At 32.4% G+C, this 20,576-nt stretch overlaps 1 protein-coding gene across 1 annotated transcript in view; it reads right to left on the reverse strand.

The window, feature by feature from the left end:
• The window catches only part of LOC125072619, a 188,665-nt gene that overhangs the window by 112,135 nt on the left and 55,954 nt on the right, over window positions 1-20,576 (reverse strand). The window contains exons 8-17 of the mRNA XM_047683252.1: window positions 20,136-20,227; window positions 7,742-7,836; window positions 7,177-7,300; window positions 6,271-6,483; window positions 5,590-5,760; window positions 5,115-5,252; window positions 4,615-4,747; window positions 3,828-3,970; window positions 3,270-3,444; window positions 1,049-1,140 (exon numbers count right to left, since the gene is read on the reverse strand). Of these exons, the coding sequence (XP_047539208.1) occupies window positions 1,049-1,140; window positions 3,270-3,444; window positions 3,828-3,970; window positions 4,615-4,747; window positions 5,115-5,252; window positions 5,590-5,760; window positions 6,271-6,483; window positions 7,177-7,300; window positions 7,742-7,836; window positions 20,136-20,227 (1,376 nt within the window). The remainder of the gene's footprint in view (window positions 1-1,048; window positions 1,141-3,269; window positions 3,445-3,827; window positions 3,971-4,614; window positions 4,748-5,114; window positions 5,253-5,589; window positions 5,761-6,270; window positions 6,484-7,176; window positions 7,301-7,741; window positions 7,837-20,135; window positions 20,228-20,576) is intronic.

The following is a 20,576-nucleotide window of genomic DNA, read 5'->3' on the forward strand; positions in this document are numbered from 1 at the left end:
TCTGTCACTTCATTGTAATTTCCGCTTTGATCTTCGGTGGAACTCGGAAAGGTGTGTTCTTTACATCTTGGGAGCAATGCAGTTCCAACTCCATAATATCGCGATGCAGCGACATTATAAGACGTAGAATTTTTGTGAAGTATTCCAGTCTCTGGAAAGAGAGATGTTTAAATAGAAAATAATGTATTTTACAAATTTGATAGATTTATTACCATAAAATTTCCTAATATTTAATAAATTTTTGTAACAAGTTATAATGCCATCTCTCTTTCATTTGTTGGGATAAAAAGGATGGCAAGTATAGATATCACAAATTAGCACCCTTACATAAAAATAACGCGCAATTAAAAAAAGCATTTTTTTAAATTATGTACAATATATATAAATCAAACTATGTACTTCATTCAACATAATAAACATTTTCATGTATTAGTTACTTTGTACTTCTTTTTTTTATTTTTGTATGCCTACATATTTTTTTACCAGGCATTCGTATTTAAGATTAAGAATAGTTAAGTAATTATATAGTAATAGTAATTTAAATTTACTATTAAAACTATTGTATTTAAACTTTTTCCAATAATAATAAAAAAAAAAAAAACAAAAAACTATTAACCGATAAAGCATGCAAAACTATTTATTGTACACTAAAGGGAAAAATGTATAAATTACAAAATAAATTTCCAAACAAAAATTATTTAAAAAAAAATCTTAGAGCGGTAGTTTCATTCCCTTTATTGTACAAAATGCATTAGTAAGAGATGCATGCTTGAAGAATTTATAAATACTGCTCTAAGCGTAAAGAGAAAGCTTATAATTTAAACATGACTTACTTTTAGATTTTCCCCTCAGTGTACAATAACGCACTTAACACAAACACTCATCACTTAAAACTAATAGAAAAAAATAATTATTTTATTTTATTTATAAAATGGAAATTTGAATAAATAGTTTTTTAAAAATGGAATACATTTATTATATCATCTGTAAATCCAATGTTATTTGTCTTATCATAGGTAAGGTAAATAAATAAATTGTTAATTTTTACCTGACTGCTTTGTACGCTGTGTCCGTTCGCCCTTTCTCCCCCAACCACGGTGCTGCAAGGTAGTGGTTTAGCTACCCCAATAGTGACGATACCTGTAATAACAACAAATAAGCCTGTTTATATGTTGGTCTGTATTAAAATAATAAAAAATAAGGCACAATAATTTAAAAGGAAAAAATGTCTATTGCTTCTCAATACAAATTATAATGTTTGTAATGTTCTAAAAAATATTAACAGATTTATAGGATACTAGTTGTTTTCAGCGGCTCACTCGTGATTTAGGGGTTGGTTATAAAAAGTACCCTATATCATTCCTTGGATTTCAAACATGCTTGTTACCATATTTCATCTAAATGGGTTCATTGGTTTGGACGTGAAAGACAGACAGACAGAGTTACTTTCGTATTTAATACTACTAATAAAGTATACATTCAGATACACATATTATTTTCTACTATAATTTATTAATTATTTTCTGTTTATATGATATTACTTTTTATTTAATGTATTAGATTTTTTGTTTTTTTTAATTGTAATTAACTTTCTCGCATTATTCTATGTATTATTTAATTGTGGAAACTTTATTGGTCAATGATTTATATTTTATGTTTTTTTTTTTTAATTATGTTAATTTGTACTGTTTGTTTCCCGAATAAAATAAAATAAATAAATAAATAAAATAAAATTAATACAAGGTAAAAATATAAATGGACTAGTCCGTTTGTATGGACCATTTATGTGCAAAATATATAATAAATATAAAAGAGAATGACCGCTCATTGATTAATCATTAAATCTCAGAAACTATAACACCTATAAACTTGATATTTGGCAGGTAGGTTTCTTATATAGTGTAAACATCTGAATTCGAATCCGAATTCTACGAAACTCCACACCCAAGGGGGTAAAAGTGGGTTGGAAGTTTGTGTTTTATAAATGATCGATGGTAAAGCCGCAGTTTAAGCTAGTGTTATCATATAATTAGTAGCTGGTAGAATTGTTTACTAAAATATTAGTAATTTATACATTATTGATTAAAGTTAATGAGTGGTTTGATTTAGTTTTAACATCTAATCACTTGTTATACTACACTCAAATATCAATCATAACACTTTATATTGAATGCGATCTGGTTCCTTATGGGATAGATTAATATTTAGTATCAATGTGTTCCGGTGTGATGGGTGAGCCAATGTAATTAGAGGTATATGAAGATAAGAACTGAATTCCCACGGTTGTTAGTGCAGTAATGATGAAAGGGCATTGGTGATAACTTACCACCAGGTGGCCTATTCACCCACCCAATAAAATTATATTTAAAAAAAATCTCACTGAAAATTTGTTTAACAACAATTAAACTATTTTTTGGAAATGTGATTCCTATATATGAATTTAAATAGAATTATACCACGAACGTTTTTTTTTCAAATACAATTAACAAACTGATTTAATTCATTAAAATTAAACTATGTGGTAATTTCAGTATCGTTATCTTGTGTCATCTCATTTGGCAAATAGAATTAATTCTCTATAACATTTTTTACAATACACGAGTGTTATCTCGAGATAAGTGAACTACAATTACGTACATATTTCTTCCTATTTATTTCAAGGTCAAATTTTTAGCGTAACGTTTTCGACGATATGAATGCAGTTTTTTTAGTTTTAAGAACACTATGATGACAATTTTTCTACAGAAAAGCCCAATAACTTTTTATCGGCACGCCTTTTGGTTTAAACCCAGGATCTCGCTATATGCGACCTTATATCTAGACTGTAGACCAACAAGGTGGAGAGAAGGAGAGGATTTAGTGTTAAAATATTTTAATGTATTTAATAGATTTTTTTATATCTTAACTTTTGTTTTGATCGCTTTATGAAATTATTTGTGATTTACAACCGGGAAAGCCGTAACTTATATTTTATAATAAGAAGTGCTATGTGCTATATGATATATCACACAAACTATCATTAAATTAATAAATTCTTTTACTCTATCCTGTATGCTAATTTATTGTATAACTAACTAATCAAAAGGACAAGGATCAAAATTAAGTTCAATGGTATGCTTTGATTCATGTTAGTTTTCAAAGTGGGATTAAAAGGGTAGATTTCAACAATACAAAAACGATTTGTAAATTTGACAAGATGATATATAGTTTATTATCATAGATTCTGACTCCAATTATAAGCTCTGTCGAGGGCACGTATGACGTCTTACCTCTGGGCGCGCTTTTGATGGCGTCGACGGCGACGGCGAGCTTGCAGCGCGCCACGTCCCGGCCGTTGACGGACACGAGACGGTCGCCGGGCGCGAGCCGGCCGTCCGCCGCCGCCGCGCCGCCGCACACCACCGAGCGCACCACGATCACCGAACTACCGGGCTCCGACGGATCCTACAAGAGAAGACAGATTATTTACACCATTTTATGGTGCTGACTATATTGTTTCCACAATCGGTTGGATTCGAAAACGCATATAATACGGGCATAAATTCCACTAATTTACCATATTATAAGCATAAACATACGAACATCCGTCTATCTGCTTTAGTCGGCATAAATAAACCTGAGCAATATTATAGTTACAAATACTAGTAATTAAATAAAGTAGCTATTCTATTACAATATGAATATAATTTGAAATCAAAGAAAAATAAAATGGAAAAATCATGACGTCATAGGATACAGAAAAGGACAAAGGATACCGAACAGCCAACCAAGAAAACAATAAAATATAACAGACTAAATAATCATATCTACATACGTACTGCGCTTACCAAGTAGTCCAGTATAGAAAATCCGAGACCCCTGTCTTCTTTCTGCAACTGGATGTACTCCACCTGGTCGCTCCACATCGCCAGCCCACTCAGAGGCTCTAGGGATCTAGACCTGTTGCGTTCAAGATCGTCGGAGCAGAATTCTAAAAGAAAATATAAAATATAGACATAACAAGTTCCTAATGGAAAAAGGCATATAAAAATTAAGTTCTTTTAAGGTTTTGCATTCTGCCCTTTGAATCCTTTCCTTTTGTGTAACCTACTTTACTATTGCTAGATCCGAATAAATTGGTTGCTTGTTTTTATGTTTATTGCTGACAATGAAGTGTTTGATCGTAGTGGCAATGAGGAAGATTTTGGATTTAAAATACAGATATGCTCTATTAACTTTTTATGTGCTTGATTTGTGTTTATCACAATTCTTCTCTTATTCAGCGGCGAAAAAACATCTTAAAGAATCTGCATGATGAAAAGAGTGCCAAGCTCCTCAAAAGAAAAGGCTATGCACAAAACTGAAAGAATTATGATCTGATGCTTTATTATTTATTATATACAACAATATAGTTCTATTTGGATACCACTAACTCATTTGTTTGAATCTCATTGTTGTTTGTAATGTTGTGTTCCAATTCTGTAGCGTGAGTTTAATTAGAGAGATTCTTTCAATTGAAATTTAAGCCGTCTCAACGGTAGTATAACGTTCATTTTAGTTAAATAGAGACAAATATTCTATAAAGCAAATTTACAAATTAGTGACTTTGCTATGAAAATAATAAGGTTTCCTTACCATCATGATCATGGCCCGCTGACATGACCGTGGTTGCACTGCACAGAGATGCAACAGAACTCTCTGACTTAGCTTTGATGAGACGTTGCGGTGGGGCCAGCAAGTCTTGTAGACTACCGCCTATGATACCACTCTAAAACAGACAATCAAACGTAACATTAATTTGATAAACAAACAATGAAATAATTTTGTACTTGATATTCACCAAAAGAATATCTATCATAAATTTTGAGATGTACCGAATATAGTCACGGTAAACTAATATTTACCACGAATGATGTACAATAGTAATTAACCGCATATATCACGTACATATTTATTATTTTTGAACCATGATCAATTTGAATATGAATATGAACTTATGTATAATAATATATACAATATAAAAAAACTTTAACAGATACTGCATTAAATGGCTTTTATAAAAGTTTTAAATTTGGAGGCAAAAAAATATTAATTATTATTCATATTTAAAAAAAAAAAGCCTTAAGTTTTTATACCCTCGCAAAGCTATGATCAGGCCTGTTGTGCGCGTCGCTCCGCTTGCGCACGACCACGAGCAATACGGGCGACTTCACTGCGCGTAGTCGCGTCACCACTTCGACGTGATGTGCTCCTAGTACTCGCCACCCGTTTACCTTTCAAACGATATTTATTTTTTACACAAATATTTATTTATCCATACATCTAAATAAAAAAAAAAAAGTAAGTAAATATCTGTCCACCGAACCTTAGTTCTCTTCTTGGTTTGGAGCTTCACTATAATGCTCCAGTTAAATTTCAACTGCAACTTTTTATCTATGGTTTTCACCGCCGAGCAAAAATTAAAGAAGCTCAGTGATGTTTGTCAGGGCTCCAACAAGAAATGAATTATATCGACGTTTCACATTCGATGTTTTACATCCGTTACTATTTGAGAGTTTTTACATCATCATTGAGAGCAACCTTCCGTAAATTCTAACAAGTCATGCTCACCTCTAATAGTTCATCTCCAACTTTATAAATGCCCAATTTAGCGATAGGGCCATTCGGTGCGATAGCTCTGATGTAGTGTCTTGCTTGCACTTCTTTTCCCGCGACCACTCTCACCGTACCTTCGAGGGATATCCCTAGACCATTGTCCTTTTCCTTCATTATTGTGCCGACCTAAAAAATACAATGTTATTCTTGATGTATGTAGTTGGGAACAAATAACAAAATAGTACATTAACATTTTTTTTTGTAAGAAGATAGAAGAAGTGTATTCGTTAAATTTATATTAAATATGGAGAAGCAACGACGCTGCTCAAATAGAAGAGCGCTGTTTAGAGGAACAAGTGATGACAAGCATCCCACCGTTAATGCTCTCTTTTTTTCTTATAATTTACATAAAACTTATAAATTAAAAAAAGGAAATTTACTTATCATTCAATAAAATAAGAATAAGTTAAATTTGTTTTACAATAAACAACGATATCGATAAATATAATACACATAGAAACCAATCCAGTAGTGGGGAAAAAATAGCCCTTCGTGAATAATTGTTGAGGAACTGCTGATTACTGATTGTCTATCGAGATAGGAAGTCAGATTTTAAACAAAAACATCAAACTACATCATGTTTTGTTGAGTAGTGAAAATTAGTAAAACTGACCTTGTATTATACATGATACTTACAATGATATCGTATTGATATTGGTGACCAGGCCAGTCAGGTTCTTCTTGCAAGATGTCCCGCCACTTATCTTGTATTCTTCTTATCTCGCGTTCCGAGATATCGTCATCTCGTCCGATAACTATCTCTGCTTCGTCAGAGGGAGAGGTGGGAGATGGTAAGTGTGGTTGTATCTCTGACTCCGGTTCTGCTTCTATTACTGTTGATTCGTCGTACTTTATAAAAAAAGACAAAGATTAGTGATCTAAAAACGTGATGGTAATTTTGATATTATAAAAATCAACTATCTTGGAAAACCAGCGAATACAACTTCCGTTGACTCTGCAGAAATGAATTAATATTAGTTTCTCCGGTACTTTATAGTTTTGATCGTCATTCATGTTTAACAAATAATCTATGTTAATAAATTAAAAATAGGCGTTCAATGCATCATTTGAAACAATTTTTCATTATGATAAATTTAAGGTTTTTTCTACAAGACAGCAGCAGATTATATCAAGCAGTCGAGCCATTCCGTTAGATCAAACTCAAAACTCAACTCAGAAAACGATCCCGAAATACCAGTTAACTTTTGATGTATGCATTGGTTATAATAAATAAGCGTTAATATTTTTGTGAAAACAATTACAAGTCTTCGTGTTTTCGAGACATCATATGAAGACCAAAAGGAAAAATTACACTATAATAAATTGATAATTTAAAGTAAAAGTAACGAAATAATTGATAGTTTTGTTTAGTTTTTGTGAGTTGCCGAAGAAAGACCACAGTGGCGTGCATTTGGAGAGGCCTATGTTCAGCAGTGGACGAAAGCGGGCTGATGGTGATGATAATGATAGTTTAAAAATTAATCCTAATCAAACCGAGTCATGGTCTTAGTATCTAATAGTTCAATAGAAAGCAATGCTCACCACACTAAAACTATATTTGGCGAGCGAAGTGACGGAAGGACTGGGTGGAGCTATCGGTGATCTTCTACCATCCTGAGCCGCTAATGCCTTTTGAAGTCTCTCAAACCCCGCCCCTCGAAGGTATCTACAAATTCGGAAACATAAGCCGTTTATAAACTTAGCAACTAAAGTTTTCTCCAGGCATCTCCAAAGTCCCCAATGTGTAAAATTAGCAGCGTAAGTTCAAATAAAATGCCTTAATTTTTTTAATTCCTATTTTAAATATTTAGATTGATTATTTTAGTTAACAATTGTTTGTCTGATTTTCCTTCTTTCATAAAATTGATCTAAGAACATAGTTATAAAATAGGTATAACAAAAATCTTTGCAGAAATATAGTTGACACATTTTCTTAATCAGATTCATGAAAGGTATCGCGATGTCATCCAGATTTGTACGAATGACTGCCTGATATGATTAGAACCATTAAAATAAAATTTTGCAAGTAACGCTCGAGATTATGCGATAACAGCTAACATGATATAGCCATTAATAATTGTTTCTGGTTGGATATCGTTATTTTTACCTTAAAGCTTTTAACCTCACGACAGGCCCTCTGGCATCACGTAACAAGGCAACCGCCCTGTGATTTGTAACGCCATGTAGGGACACGCCGTCCACCTGAAAATATACAAATACCTATAATAATATAGTTTATTTACTCTAGAATCTAGCTTATAAGGATCAGAACACGAAAATCCTGAGCTCAGGTTCATAGTTGGGCCTATATAAAGTTATTGGGATTTCTGTCGATAAATTTCCGTTATCAGCAAATAGTCTGAGAGTGCTTACACTCCCTGAAGATTTTGAGGTTAAAGAAATAGGGAGTTCATTTGTTTACGCGCACATGTGGGCGCTGTGAATATGTCCAGCGCAGTCGGCTTGTATCTCTAGAATATGATCACCTAAACTTAAACTAGGTAGGAAAAAATCAACATCATCACCAATACTTGTAGTTAAATGTAAAATAAAAAACAAATAATGTATATTTATAAAACTATGATAATATGAGAGCAAACTTTACTTTATAATTTAACAGAAACTATAACCGCCTCTATTAACATACCACGATTTAGTAAATGGAATGTTGAGGTATATGTGAATAAACTTTGTAGTTGCATTTCCATTTCATCTCAACACGTAGGTGTAGGAACCTAATTAAGGAATTTTCTGTCATGTGCATCCATCAATCGAGCTCGTTAGCGCCTCAACCACTCGTATAGCGAGGAAGTGCCAGTAAAGAATTCTCAAGGAGCGTTAGCATCACAGACACTGCGCTACCCAAAATAAATAGGTTAAGGGCACATTCAAACACTGTGACGATTCCTCTGGTTATATGTACACGATTTCCAATGTGTAATTTTATGTGTTCATGTATGTGAGCTTCTTTATTCCACCTTAATGCTTAGAGATCTTAACATATTCGGTTTCGTTAGAATTCTTAAATTTTCTCGAGTGACTTCATCTTTTATCGTTTATCATTAGTAAGCGTCCGAGCAAATCGGCCTTCTGAGGGTGAGTGTGACCCCTACTACTCATAGATCTTGTCACCGGAAGAAATATATACAAGTAAGAAAAATAAAAAATATATTAATAGGTTGTTGCGCCTTTAGGGACACTGGCTCACTAACTTTTAAAATCTTAATACTAAATACTATTTTTGTGTGGCGGTAGAATGTCTGATGAGTATGGATGGTACTAACCCAGACTGACTTTCACCAAGCATCACCAAGTAATTCGTTCTTTGGTAGAAAATTTGCCAACCTCGTTTAACATCTATGCTAATTTTGATGTTTGATGATACTGTATATGTATAGAGACTCCTAAATTGAGCATTAATAAATGAATATTGCAAGCATTAACTATAACTACAAAAGCCCATTTATTATGAAACAGTTTAGCTTAAAATAGCTCTTTCTGTTATCGTACCAACTGATATATTGTATAGCTGATTGCCGTTTGTGTGAATAACAAATACATACTAACGAAAGCGTATCAATGTTATGTGTCATTTGCATGTACACGTGTGTAGAATCTTAATATTTATTTGCCTTGAGTTAATACACTCACACTTTAATTTGACACAAATCGCATTCAAAATATAACCTCTCATTTGTTTACATGTATGCAAGTCCCGGAGTCTTTGATTCTAATATTCGGTTGGACCAATATGATATTATTGAGATTTAATGTCGAGATATTCCTAACAGTCCGCAAGAAGTTGGTCCTACGTCTGATCTCTTTCCGGTCTTATCGGATTGCTGTGCAAAAAATGAGGCATGCTGTTTTTTAATCATTTAAATTATGTCCGTCTGAATGTCTAGTTACATAATAAAGGATAGAATCGCAAGCAATAGTAATACACAATATAGAGTCAGCATGCGAAATAAACGTTACGAGGTCAGACCAGACGTGACGTTAGCCATTTATACTCGTAGGGACAGCAAAAAAAAACACTAAAACAATGTTACACCACTTGTATAAAATTTAAAAAGAAAATATATTCGAGTAAACATTAAATTCAATTTATTTGCTAGAGAGTCATCAACAGCGTTACTTCTAATTATTATACAATTAATAAATAGTTATAAAATAAGAGTCAAACAGATAACACGATATATAGAAGTATTATTATAGATCAAAAATATATGTTTCACAAATTAAAATCTTACAGCATATTTATGATGTAGATACATTATTTTTTGACATACATAGTTCTATAATGTCATAATACCGATCAAAATACCATACAATAATATAATAAATACGAAAGTAACTCTGTCAGTCTGTTACGCTTTTACGACAAAACTACTGAACCGAATTGGATGAAATTTGATATGAAGCAAGTTTAAACACCAAGGGAGAAAATAGCCTATATTAATATTTATGTACCGAACACCCGAAGACCAACCCCTAAAACGCGAAGGTGCATTGGAGAAGAATACTTCGCAAATAACGGCTAAAAGAACAAACAAGTCTATTTTGGGCAAGTTAAATATAAAAATTAAGCTCTTAACGTGCTTCCGAAATATTTTATAATATCACACAGTCACAATGCTCGAAGTCAAGCAGGTAATCCGGAGAAGTTGGTTATAGGAGGCAAAGTGGAAGTTAAAAGACACCTTGGTCGACCATCTAGCCGCCGATGTGATCAGCTTCTCACTGGCCTCGCAATAACAACTGCGCTAAGAAACCTGAAAACTATCAACTTTTATTGAAAAAAAAAAAAAAATTATTTTGTTGAAATATATTTTCTTAGCGAATGACGAAGACGGAGAAAGAGGTAGAGGGTTTCATATTTCTGTTCTGTAAAAATATGGTGATTTTGGATGGAATTTTGGCCAAATGATCCACGAAACTACCATTGATATCTGGGTAGCATAAGTTCTTAACCTCATCACAAAGAACATTTATTTATAAAATAAAAAATATAATTTAAATATCAAAATGGTTACTATATACTATTTATCATACATAAATAGTTACTATTTACTATTTATCTTACAAAAGACATAAAAAATATTATAATTACTCGTGTTTGAACAGTCTCTAAAATTTCTTTAACTTCACTAAATACAACTAAATTTTTAATTTAAATAAAAAAAAAAAAACATAATACGTTGCGGTTACGATAATCGTAAATAAAACATAGAAAAGCGTAAAGTTTAACGTAGACAAAGGTTAATTATTTTTATGGCATAAATCTATTTTGTTTTTCTGACGGTCTCCTTAAGTCTGCTTTGAATTGCAATTTTGTGTTTTGTTCACTTCATTCGCATAAAAACTACTTTTCAATTGAAATGCAAAGAGCTGCTAAATTAGCATTACCGTTTTACATTCAAGGTCACGAATACAAATCTCTGCTTCAAAAATATTGCCTACCATAAACAGAAAAAAACATTGTCAGTTATCTATTCATAAAATAGATTTTATCTTATGATAACTTATATATTTAGTTCGTTTAGTTCCATTCGTTAAGCCTTTCATTGAAAAAAAAATTGAACTTTTCGTATCATAACAATAGTAAAGTTTTGCTGACCTTACACAAAGGTCTTGAATAAGGCATTCGACAAATTGCAATTCAGAGCGCTTTGTCCCGCTCAGACAGTCGACGATTAAAAAAATACACTTATTGTGAAGTGAGACGGCATGAAATGAATTTCTTTCATTGTTTATTGTTGGGTGAAAACAATTTCGAAAGATTAAGCGCATTGTATCTCTTTACAGATAGAGTTCATTAAATAACAGTAATAAAAGTTTGTTTGTGAACGTGCGAAGATATTGAGAGTCGTCGAGGTGCTGTGTTGTGAGTGAGCCCATGTAGTGTAACTACAGATATAAGTACATATCATCTACGTCCAAGATTATGGGTACATTGAGGAATGATTAATATTTTGTACATTATCAATAAACATTGACGTGTGTGCTGATTTAATTAAAGGAGATACATTATAAACAATAAGACTAAAACAGTTATCATCATCTCAGCTTGAAGATTTTCATTGCTGGACCACGACCTCCCCCAAAAATCTTCAACGGGTAGTACGACTCTCACAGGATCGTCAGTCCAGTCCTGTAGAGTGTCTGCCTACATTTTATCTTCTAGTTTGTGGTCCCCGTTCACAAACTTTTCTGCCCCAGTGGTGGTCGTTCTACGAGCAGTTCTATGTATCACAAATTGTTTGGCATTTTTTTCGGATATGTCGGTTATTTTGATTCACCTGTGGATGTCGTCATTTGTGACTTGATTTCGCAATGAAATTCCGAAAAAAGTCCTCTCCATTGCTCTTTTAGTAATCTTGAGCCTTTTAAGAGCTATGTAAATGAACATCCATATTCCATAAGACATAAGCACATATTGGTAAAAGACTTTTGACTTGAGACAGTTCGGTATATTACGTAAATATGTTACGTAGCTTCCCAAACGCTGCCCAGTCCAGTGTTTGATACGGCGGTAATCTCTTTTTTAAAGTACAATCCAACAAGGCACTGCCTAGTTGTATGGTCTGTCTGTCTAGGTAAATATCAACAATATCTTCACAAGTGTAGAGTCTCCTTTACTTCAGTGCAATATGCAAAATACTTTTTTTTTTTTAGAGCCACTGATTAAGCGACTGAATGTCGAACATTGTACCGAAGTATTTCAAAGTCTCAACCATGACCACTGTGTCATCGCCAAATTAAAGTAGATAGATGTACTCGCCAGTGACATTGATGTCTTTTTGTCTGACTTTTACATTAACTAAATAGTGGACGCTCATTGGTCGCCTACTACGAGTACGTCATTTGCTTCCAACGATTTAATACCATTTCTAATTAAACTCGAATTAGTTTACTAAAATTAGTTAACTAGGTTTTGATCAGCGTTTTTTTATTTTAAAACTAGGGGTAAATTAATTTTGAAAATATATAAAAAGACCAAGACAATATTGATTTAAAGTTAAAAAAATCGTGGTATGAGACAAGTCCGTTCTCTCTATATCTTTCAAATTGTCTTTGGTCTACAACTTTTTTTTTCCTTTTTTTTTCTGGAATAACCCATCACACGTTTCTCCAACGTCGTACTCAGGACGACTAGTACACCGGTATGCGCACTAAAAAACCAGCAGCACCCTCTCCGTCTCCTCGGTAGGCGCCATAGGATCGCTAAATTCGTGAATTTTGGGAAATTTCATTTTATAAAATAAATTTAAATTTGGAATCATAAATACAACGAAATAACTTTTGTTTCCCAGCTCGTTTATAATACTCTATATATTTTTATAAAATATAACGAATCCTTTTACAAACATTGTGCAGAAAAATAACGTTTACCAAACATTTCATTAACGTTAAATGCTGTTTTGTTTGTTGAAAAATATAAACGGAACACATTGCTTGAAACTTTAATAAAAACGGAAAGCTCTATTATGTGAAAGCTCGTAACGGAACAATTACGATAGTCATATAAATTACGATTGCGAAAAATGTGTATGAATGTCGCTTATTAGATTTCTTAATGTTATATAGAATTCTTACAAAGGTCCGGCAACACGGACAGTCTGTCTTTGTCTGGTAAATAACCAAACAAAGATAGACTGTTCGTGTTCTGATTAAATACTCATTGGTAGAATTTCAAATAGTTAGAAATACACCCCACTCATCTATCAGTAGATGTAGATGTAGCATAATTTCAGCCGACACATACAGGATTCTTTATGATGTTTTCCTTCACTGTCGAACTCGAATTGAATTATAAACATATATTAAGCTTATGAAAACTCAGTGGTGCTCTGGATTTGAATCCGCAATATTCGATTAAGATTCAAGTGTTCAACTGGACCAGCTTACAGATATAGAATTTAGCAACTAATTCAGTCGAAACGCCATTTGTAACATCATATTCTTTGTTCTTTTTTTAAACTTTGTATTGCTTACAAACTGAATTCCTAAATTGACATACCAAATGACGAATTGAAATTCAAATAATCGCATTTGTATGACAATAGGAATTAATACAGTACAAAGGATAACTTTGTTGATTAAAAAAACGAACGATTAGAATATGGATATGACAAAAAGTTCTATTGGACTATCTCTTCGGTATTAAAGGTGTTTCAAATGGTATTAAAATCATAGTGATGAATGGTTTATTTGGGTCATCCATAGTTATTTAAGTTTCTTTTTTTAATTTTTTTAATTTTATTTATAAGGCAGGTGAGCGGCAAAATATGCTACCTGATGTTAAGTGCAGCCGCCCACAGACATTTGCGCTGAAAGGAATATTAACCACTTTGCCATACCTTGTGAACTAAGAATTTATGTCCCTTGTGCCTGAAATTACACAGCTTAGGATGTTTAGCGGTAGAATAAAATGTGAGTGGGTGGTACTCATTCAGAGAGACTTGCACAAAGGCTGCCATCGATTAATTTTTTTAATATATGTATGTATGTCTATCTTTATTTACCTTTCAATGCTTTATCTCTGAAATAAACATTTCTTTACTTGCGTTAATAATAAGTCTTATGGTCGAATGTGAAAGAAAATCACCAGAGCAAATATACATGTGTCGAATGAAAGTTTACCTCAAACATACTAAACACTATATGATGTAGAGAATTAATAATGTCATGAAATATTCCTCAAGAGTAACCCGCATTTACCATTTTTAACAAACCTCATTTAAATATGAATAAGGATGTAATTTACCTTTCCCTCTATTGGCTAAGCGAGTTGAGCTCACTTGGCAGAAACAAATGATACTCAAGATCGTACTTAGAGTACCGTAAAACCTTTTTTAATTTAAACTTTTTTCAATAAGAACTTTATAAGTTCTCTTGTAATAAAAAATAGGTCAAAGAACTCTGATAAAATGCCGGAATAAGTATTCTCATAAGTTTTCTCGTAAAAGTTTATTAACTATTTAATTGCTTACTTACGTTTTATTTTAATTATTTTGATAGAGTAGTAGTCGTTATACATTATTCATTGTATTAATATTCACGTGATTTTAAGTATGTCACATATTTTCTAGTATATGAATAACTGTTTTTTAATCGACTTTACCAACCTTGGAAACTTAGACTATATCCCTTGCCCCCGTAGTTACTCTAAGTGTTGCTGTTTGGTGGTAGAATATATGATATAAAGGATGATTCATACCAAGGTAGGCGCGCTCAAAGCCCTGCCACCAAGTAAACCAATTTATAAACCGATTTGAAAAATACTTTTTTGTTTAGGAGGATTATACTTCCCGTTTGGAAAATACCACCCCTGAATGTGAAAATTACGGCAGGTTTTTTTATGTATAATTTATTTTCAAAACTCATAATAGATTTATTTCTTAAATAATTGAAATAACGTGTGTAAGAAAAAAATATATAGTATATATCATAAGGTTGACCTATAGAGAATGCTTATAGAATTAACACCCTTAGCATAAAGGTTGTTTCGAATTGTATGTTAAGATTTCTATTTATTTCTTTAGGATCTTAGAAAAACGTATCGAGCTTAACTTTCCTCAGGGAACGTACTGGAAAAGGAAAGAAACGCTCGAGTGAATTGAAAAGCAATCAAAACGATACGGGTTTGATATTAAATCAGCGCCTACTTTATAACATGACTTGAAATGCGAGATTTCCAGCATCTGCGTTCTCTGTAACGTATATTTTAAACGCCTTTAAGAGAAGATTGATTTTTATAGGCAAGCGCGCTCCGACCTAGACCTCATCATTGCTATCCATAATGTATCATTAATTGTCATCAAACGCAAACTTATCATGGAAAAATAATCTTGATTAGAAACACTTTAATCAAACTACAAGATAGTTTAATAAAAGACCGTTTGGACGATCAAAATACAGTAAGTCTACAAAAACGGACACATAAAAATATTTATGAGTGACAAGTATTAATACTTTTAAAAAAAATTACGATATCACCTTACCAAGTTATTAGGCTCAAGTACGAGTATAACCAAACAATAATAATAAATAAATAAAATAAATATTGGACAACATCACATACATTACTCTGATTCCAATGTAAGTAGCTAAAGCACTTGTGTTATGGAAATCAGAAGTAACGACGGTACCACAGACACCCAGACCCAAAACAACATAGAAAACTAATGAACTTTTTCTACATCGACTCGGCCGGGAATCGAACCCTAGAAATATTTTCCAGGCATTACCGATATCCGCTTATTCTTCCGATCATAAAAATTGACATCATTTATTAATGTCGATTTAATTTATTTATTTGTTTCATTATTTAAATATTATTATTAATATTAATATAATACCTATAGAATTAAGCGTTACAAAAGATGTACTTATAAGCCAAATATTATTAGCAGAAATTTGTGTCTCCATAAATTGACGATTTTTATTTTGTCAACACATTGGACATAAATGTATGGGCTTACTAAGTTTACGAAATCCTAAATTCCATATAAGGGATATTAATATTTTCAAGGTGGATGGAAATGCTATTTAATATGACGATATTATATTTAGGTAATAGTTAAAACCAATATTAAATCCATCTCAATCGAACTCCAAGATATCGAATATCCAAGATGTGGAATTTAGAATTTCGCAAACTAAGCCAAGAGAAACTAAAGGAATAGTTCAATATTGATAGAGGAAGTCAAATACCTTTCTATCTCCTGAAATATCATAAAATGCAAACATACCGACTGCTTTGAAGTGTCCTTAGCCCGGATGAAGGAATTTAATTGATTGCTTGAAACCCCTTCGACGGCGATACATTACATACGAAAATATAATTCTATTCCATAATCAAATATTATATTTTACAGTACTACTTAATCGTATTGGACATATTATTGATACCATCAGTATTTCACTGCTACACAAACGTCAACTAGGCAATCTGCTATCTGAAACTCTAGACATATGGCAGAATTTCATCCGACAAATGTTTTCCATTTACCGCTGAACACGATATGAATGATAAATACCTACGAAAAAAAAAATTGATAGTTTTCGATTCGAATTTGAAGACAAGATCTTGGGTTTTGGTCTTTCTCTGACCAGAGACTCATCTGAGCTGTAAAAAAGTCCATTAATATGTAATGGTGTCGACGTAGGGTCGTCACTAGAAGTGGCTGTGACCACTACGACCTCATTATCTCTTTTTAATATCAACTTTTTTAAAACAAGACAAATATTTTCTTAAGAGCTGCGTCTACTAAACGATATCAAAGATTTATAAATTCTTAACAATAATAATAGTATATAATTAGAGAAAATATTCTATTATTAAAAGTGTGTCAATTTAATTTTTCGGATTCAGGACCAGAAATGCATAAATGGGGATCGACAAAATGTAAAGGGAACTTCACTTGTCGGATGTAAATTTGCCAGATGTGTGCCTTCGCCCACATTGGAATGAGTTGCACGTCTTTCCTTTCCTTTAAATGAGAAATGGCTTTAGCCTAGCCTAGGCGGGACCTTTTCTAAACAAATAATGACGACAAATGCTATCACATTATATATGCATCAATATAGTTAACCTGAATTGTAACAATGCGCAGTCATTTTTTAAAAGAATAACGACAATTTAAATTGTAATGAGTATATATTCGTACTTATGAAATGATTGTTTCCCCAAACAAACCTTCACCCCTCTTGTTAGACTCTTAAAAGTTGACCCCCCCCCCAGGACACAAACTATCTATATTAGAGGTAACAGACAGAGATACTTTACTATTTATAATATGAGTAAGATTGTATCAATTTAAATTAAAGTAGACTCTTAGCAGAGGAACATTCATTAAGATTGCTTTTGCGGTATAAAGTAATATATGTTTTATTTTCAGGAAAGCGACTTATGTGGCTTTCGACCCCTAGTAAGTTTCGAATTTATTTAGTTTCAGAGTTGAGTTCTACTCGTGTGTCGTGTCTACTGTTGCTTTTGTGGTTTTACTCAGTAGTAGTTCCCTTTGTAAAAGTTTTATAGTTTCGAGTTGGATTACACTTTATAACTATCCAATGTTTTTAAACTATTTCCTGTTATTTGCTTTTGTGTTCGTAACAATATTTTTTCCAACGTAAAAGCAAGTAATTGAATAAAAATATCACTTTGTTTTTTTTAACAGACTGATAGGCGTAGTAGTTCTCGTCGCTGGGCTAGTCTTGGATTCAATCCACGTTTTCGACAGATATTTGTAAAAGGTTCTCGTTAACAAGGACATGCGTCTAAAAAAAATTAGAAGGGAAAAATGTGATTCATTAGTGAACTCATCTCACCATTTTGGATATTGGCATTCAACATAAAAGTGGATAGTCATACAAATGAACGTTCTTCAGAGTGAATATGTCTAATGTCACCTTGAGGTTTGTATATATCCATTGTTTTTCCAGAGCCTTTACAAGTGTTCTAGTGGATACTGTTGATCGGCTTGTAATTATTTTTTTTTACGATTAAAAAATCGACGACACGTCACGACTAAAAATATTCAAAATATACAGCCATCAAACAATATAACTTCGGCTACCGTGGTGAATAAATTGCCGTGCCGATAGCGTCGTCTCACGACAACTTATTTCCATTATAACGATCCGCATGTTTAACTGTATACGATTCCTCTATTTCGATAAAACTGCAGATTGCTTTTATAACGAAGCTTTTGCAGTAATACACTTTAAGTGGAAGTACATCCAAATGATTATTCAATCGAAAAATAGTTCCGACAGCGTAGGTCATTTTTAATTTGTTGATGTTTAAAATTAGGTGATCATTTTTTCCGTATGGGAGTTTATTTTATGTCGCAGTCATTCAATACTAAAACACTTAACTTGTTTGTTCTTTGAAGAAAGCTATTTGAGTAATCCGAGAACACAGTGTTTCGTTAACATTTTAAGAAATTAAATTATTAATTTTTTATCGTGTACGTTCTGATAGAGATTAAGGACTGTCTGAAAATTGTAATAAAATTCATAAAGTACATAAAGAAACAATCACAAAATCATTAACTAACCGATTTACACAGACACCCTTGGGACCCGAATTAGAAGGACATAGGCGTATAAATAAGGAGATTAAGGAGAACAATAAATTCAACTTGGACAAATTTACCCAAAAAAACTGTTATTTATTTGTGAAAAAATTTACCAAATGGGCATCAAGATAGGTTTCAACTCGAGTGTTCATATCATTCATTGCAGCTAACATCATTTTGAAGCAATCAAGCTGTATAGCTTGATTGGTATTTATGAAATATTTTAAGTATTTGCCTTATATATTAACAATTTTATTTACAATAGATAGGTTTTAACCGAAAATATGTATATTTTTTTACCAATATAGTGTAACTATCGTGGTTTCGATCTGAACCTTAGCTCTAACCATTTTTATTAAGCTAATCAAGTTCAAAATAATTTAACATCATATTAAAAATCTAAAAAAAAATATCTCGAAATAAATCCTTTAACGACAGCGGAAACATGTCATAACATGTTTAAAAACAAATTAGTCGAGTTCCGCTTTGCGTGTAGCTAAATTAATACGTTAGCCGTTTCCTAACTTCGTGACGTGTCGGATAAAACCAATTATTGGAAATTCTTCATAGAAAAGGAGTAAACATTTTCTTTTTTTTCATACATGATAGACTTTACATGATTACAATTAAGATTATATACCAAGATTCTTAATTGACACTTGTTTGAGTGGCCTGGAATGTTTCCGGGATCAAAAAAAATTTTCAAGGTCACATGTGTAATTTAACGTATTTAGTCAAATAAAACACTTCTGATATTGAAATAAAACTAGTTTTTAACGGATTTAATCGCGTATATTAATTATGTAAGTCTGCCCGTGACCTCGAACACTGCAAAGTGCTCGAAACGTCGGGATGTTAAAATAATTAATATACGCGATTAAATCCGTTAAAAACTAGTTTTATTTCAATGTGTAATAATCGCGAAAATCTAAGACAACACTTCTGATATTTCACACTTCTATTTATATGGAAAAACTGGCTATAAGAGAAACCAATGAATAAATACATACATACTGATCGACTGTCGTATTTATGACTGAATAACGTAGTCGAATATTTCCTTCTCACTAAAATTTTATGACACTCCGAAATACCGATTGGAGTTATAATTCTGCCAACGTCAACATTCCATCACATAGAAACTGTATAGATATAGTTACTTGAAAATGCATAATATATCGAGCAGTGTTCGTCGTGGCTTTGCCCAAAGAATTGGGTAAAGTTGACGATTTGAGGGGTCAGATAGTGCCCCTCCACGAAAGTTACAAGTATCAAAATGCTTTATATAGTTTAAGTAACACGTTGATTTTCTATCGCCAGTCAAAATAACAGAAAAAGTAATTCAGGACTTAGAAATAAATAAATAAAAAAAAACAAGGTAATGTTTGTGGAAATAAAGTATGCCATAAATACCTCAACAATTCTGTCGTTTACTTGGATCTTGCCACACAAGTCCGCGGAGCTGCCGGCGCTGATGCTTTTCACGAATATACCGCTTAACTCCTCTGTAAAATATTTGTTATTTAAACTAAATGTTACAGATATAACAATCATACTCTAATAAAAATCTCGATTTTAATATTTTAAAGAAGGAACACAAATACTCCTAATAAAAACAACATCAGTTATTACCATTTCTTTTTATTCAACCCTAAAAATATACGATAACTAAATATTTTTTTATTAGAAAAATATTATTTGCCCACGAATCGTTAAACTGTTAGAATTTCTCTAAGCCAGATTGCATTTCTGATAAGGTAGCTTCAGCAAGCTGTTCAGAATGTAATGATATAGAAGATGCGTACGATATCAACCCAGAACCTGAAAAGAATTAGTAAAGGCAGAAATTATTTG

This window comes from Vanessa atalanta, chromosome 22, assembly GCF_905147765.1.
Source record: "Vanessa atalanta chromosome 22, ilVanAtal1.2, whole genome shotgun sequence".
Taxonomy (NCBI): domain Eukaryota; kingdom Metazoa; phylum Arthropoda; class Insecta; order Lepidoptera; family Nymphalidae; genus Vanessa; species Vanessa atalanta.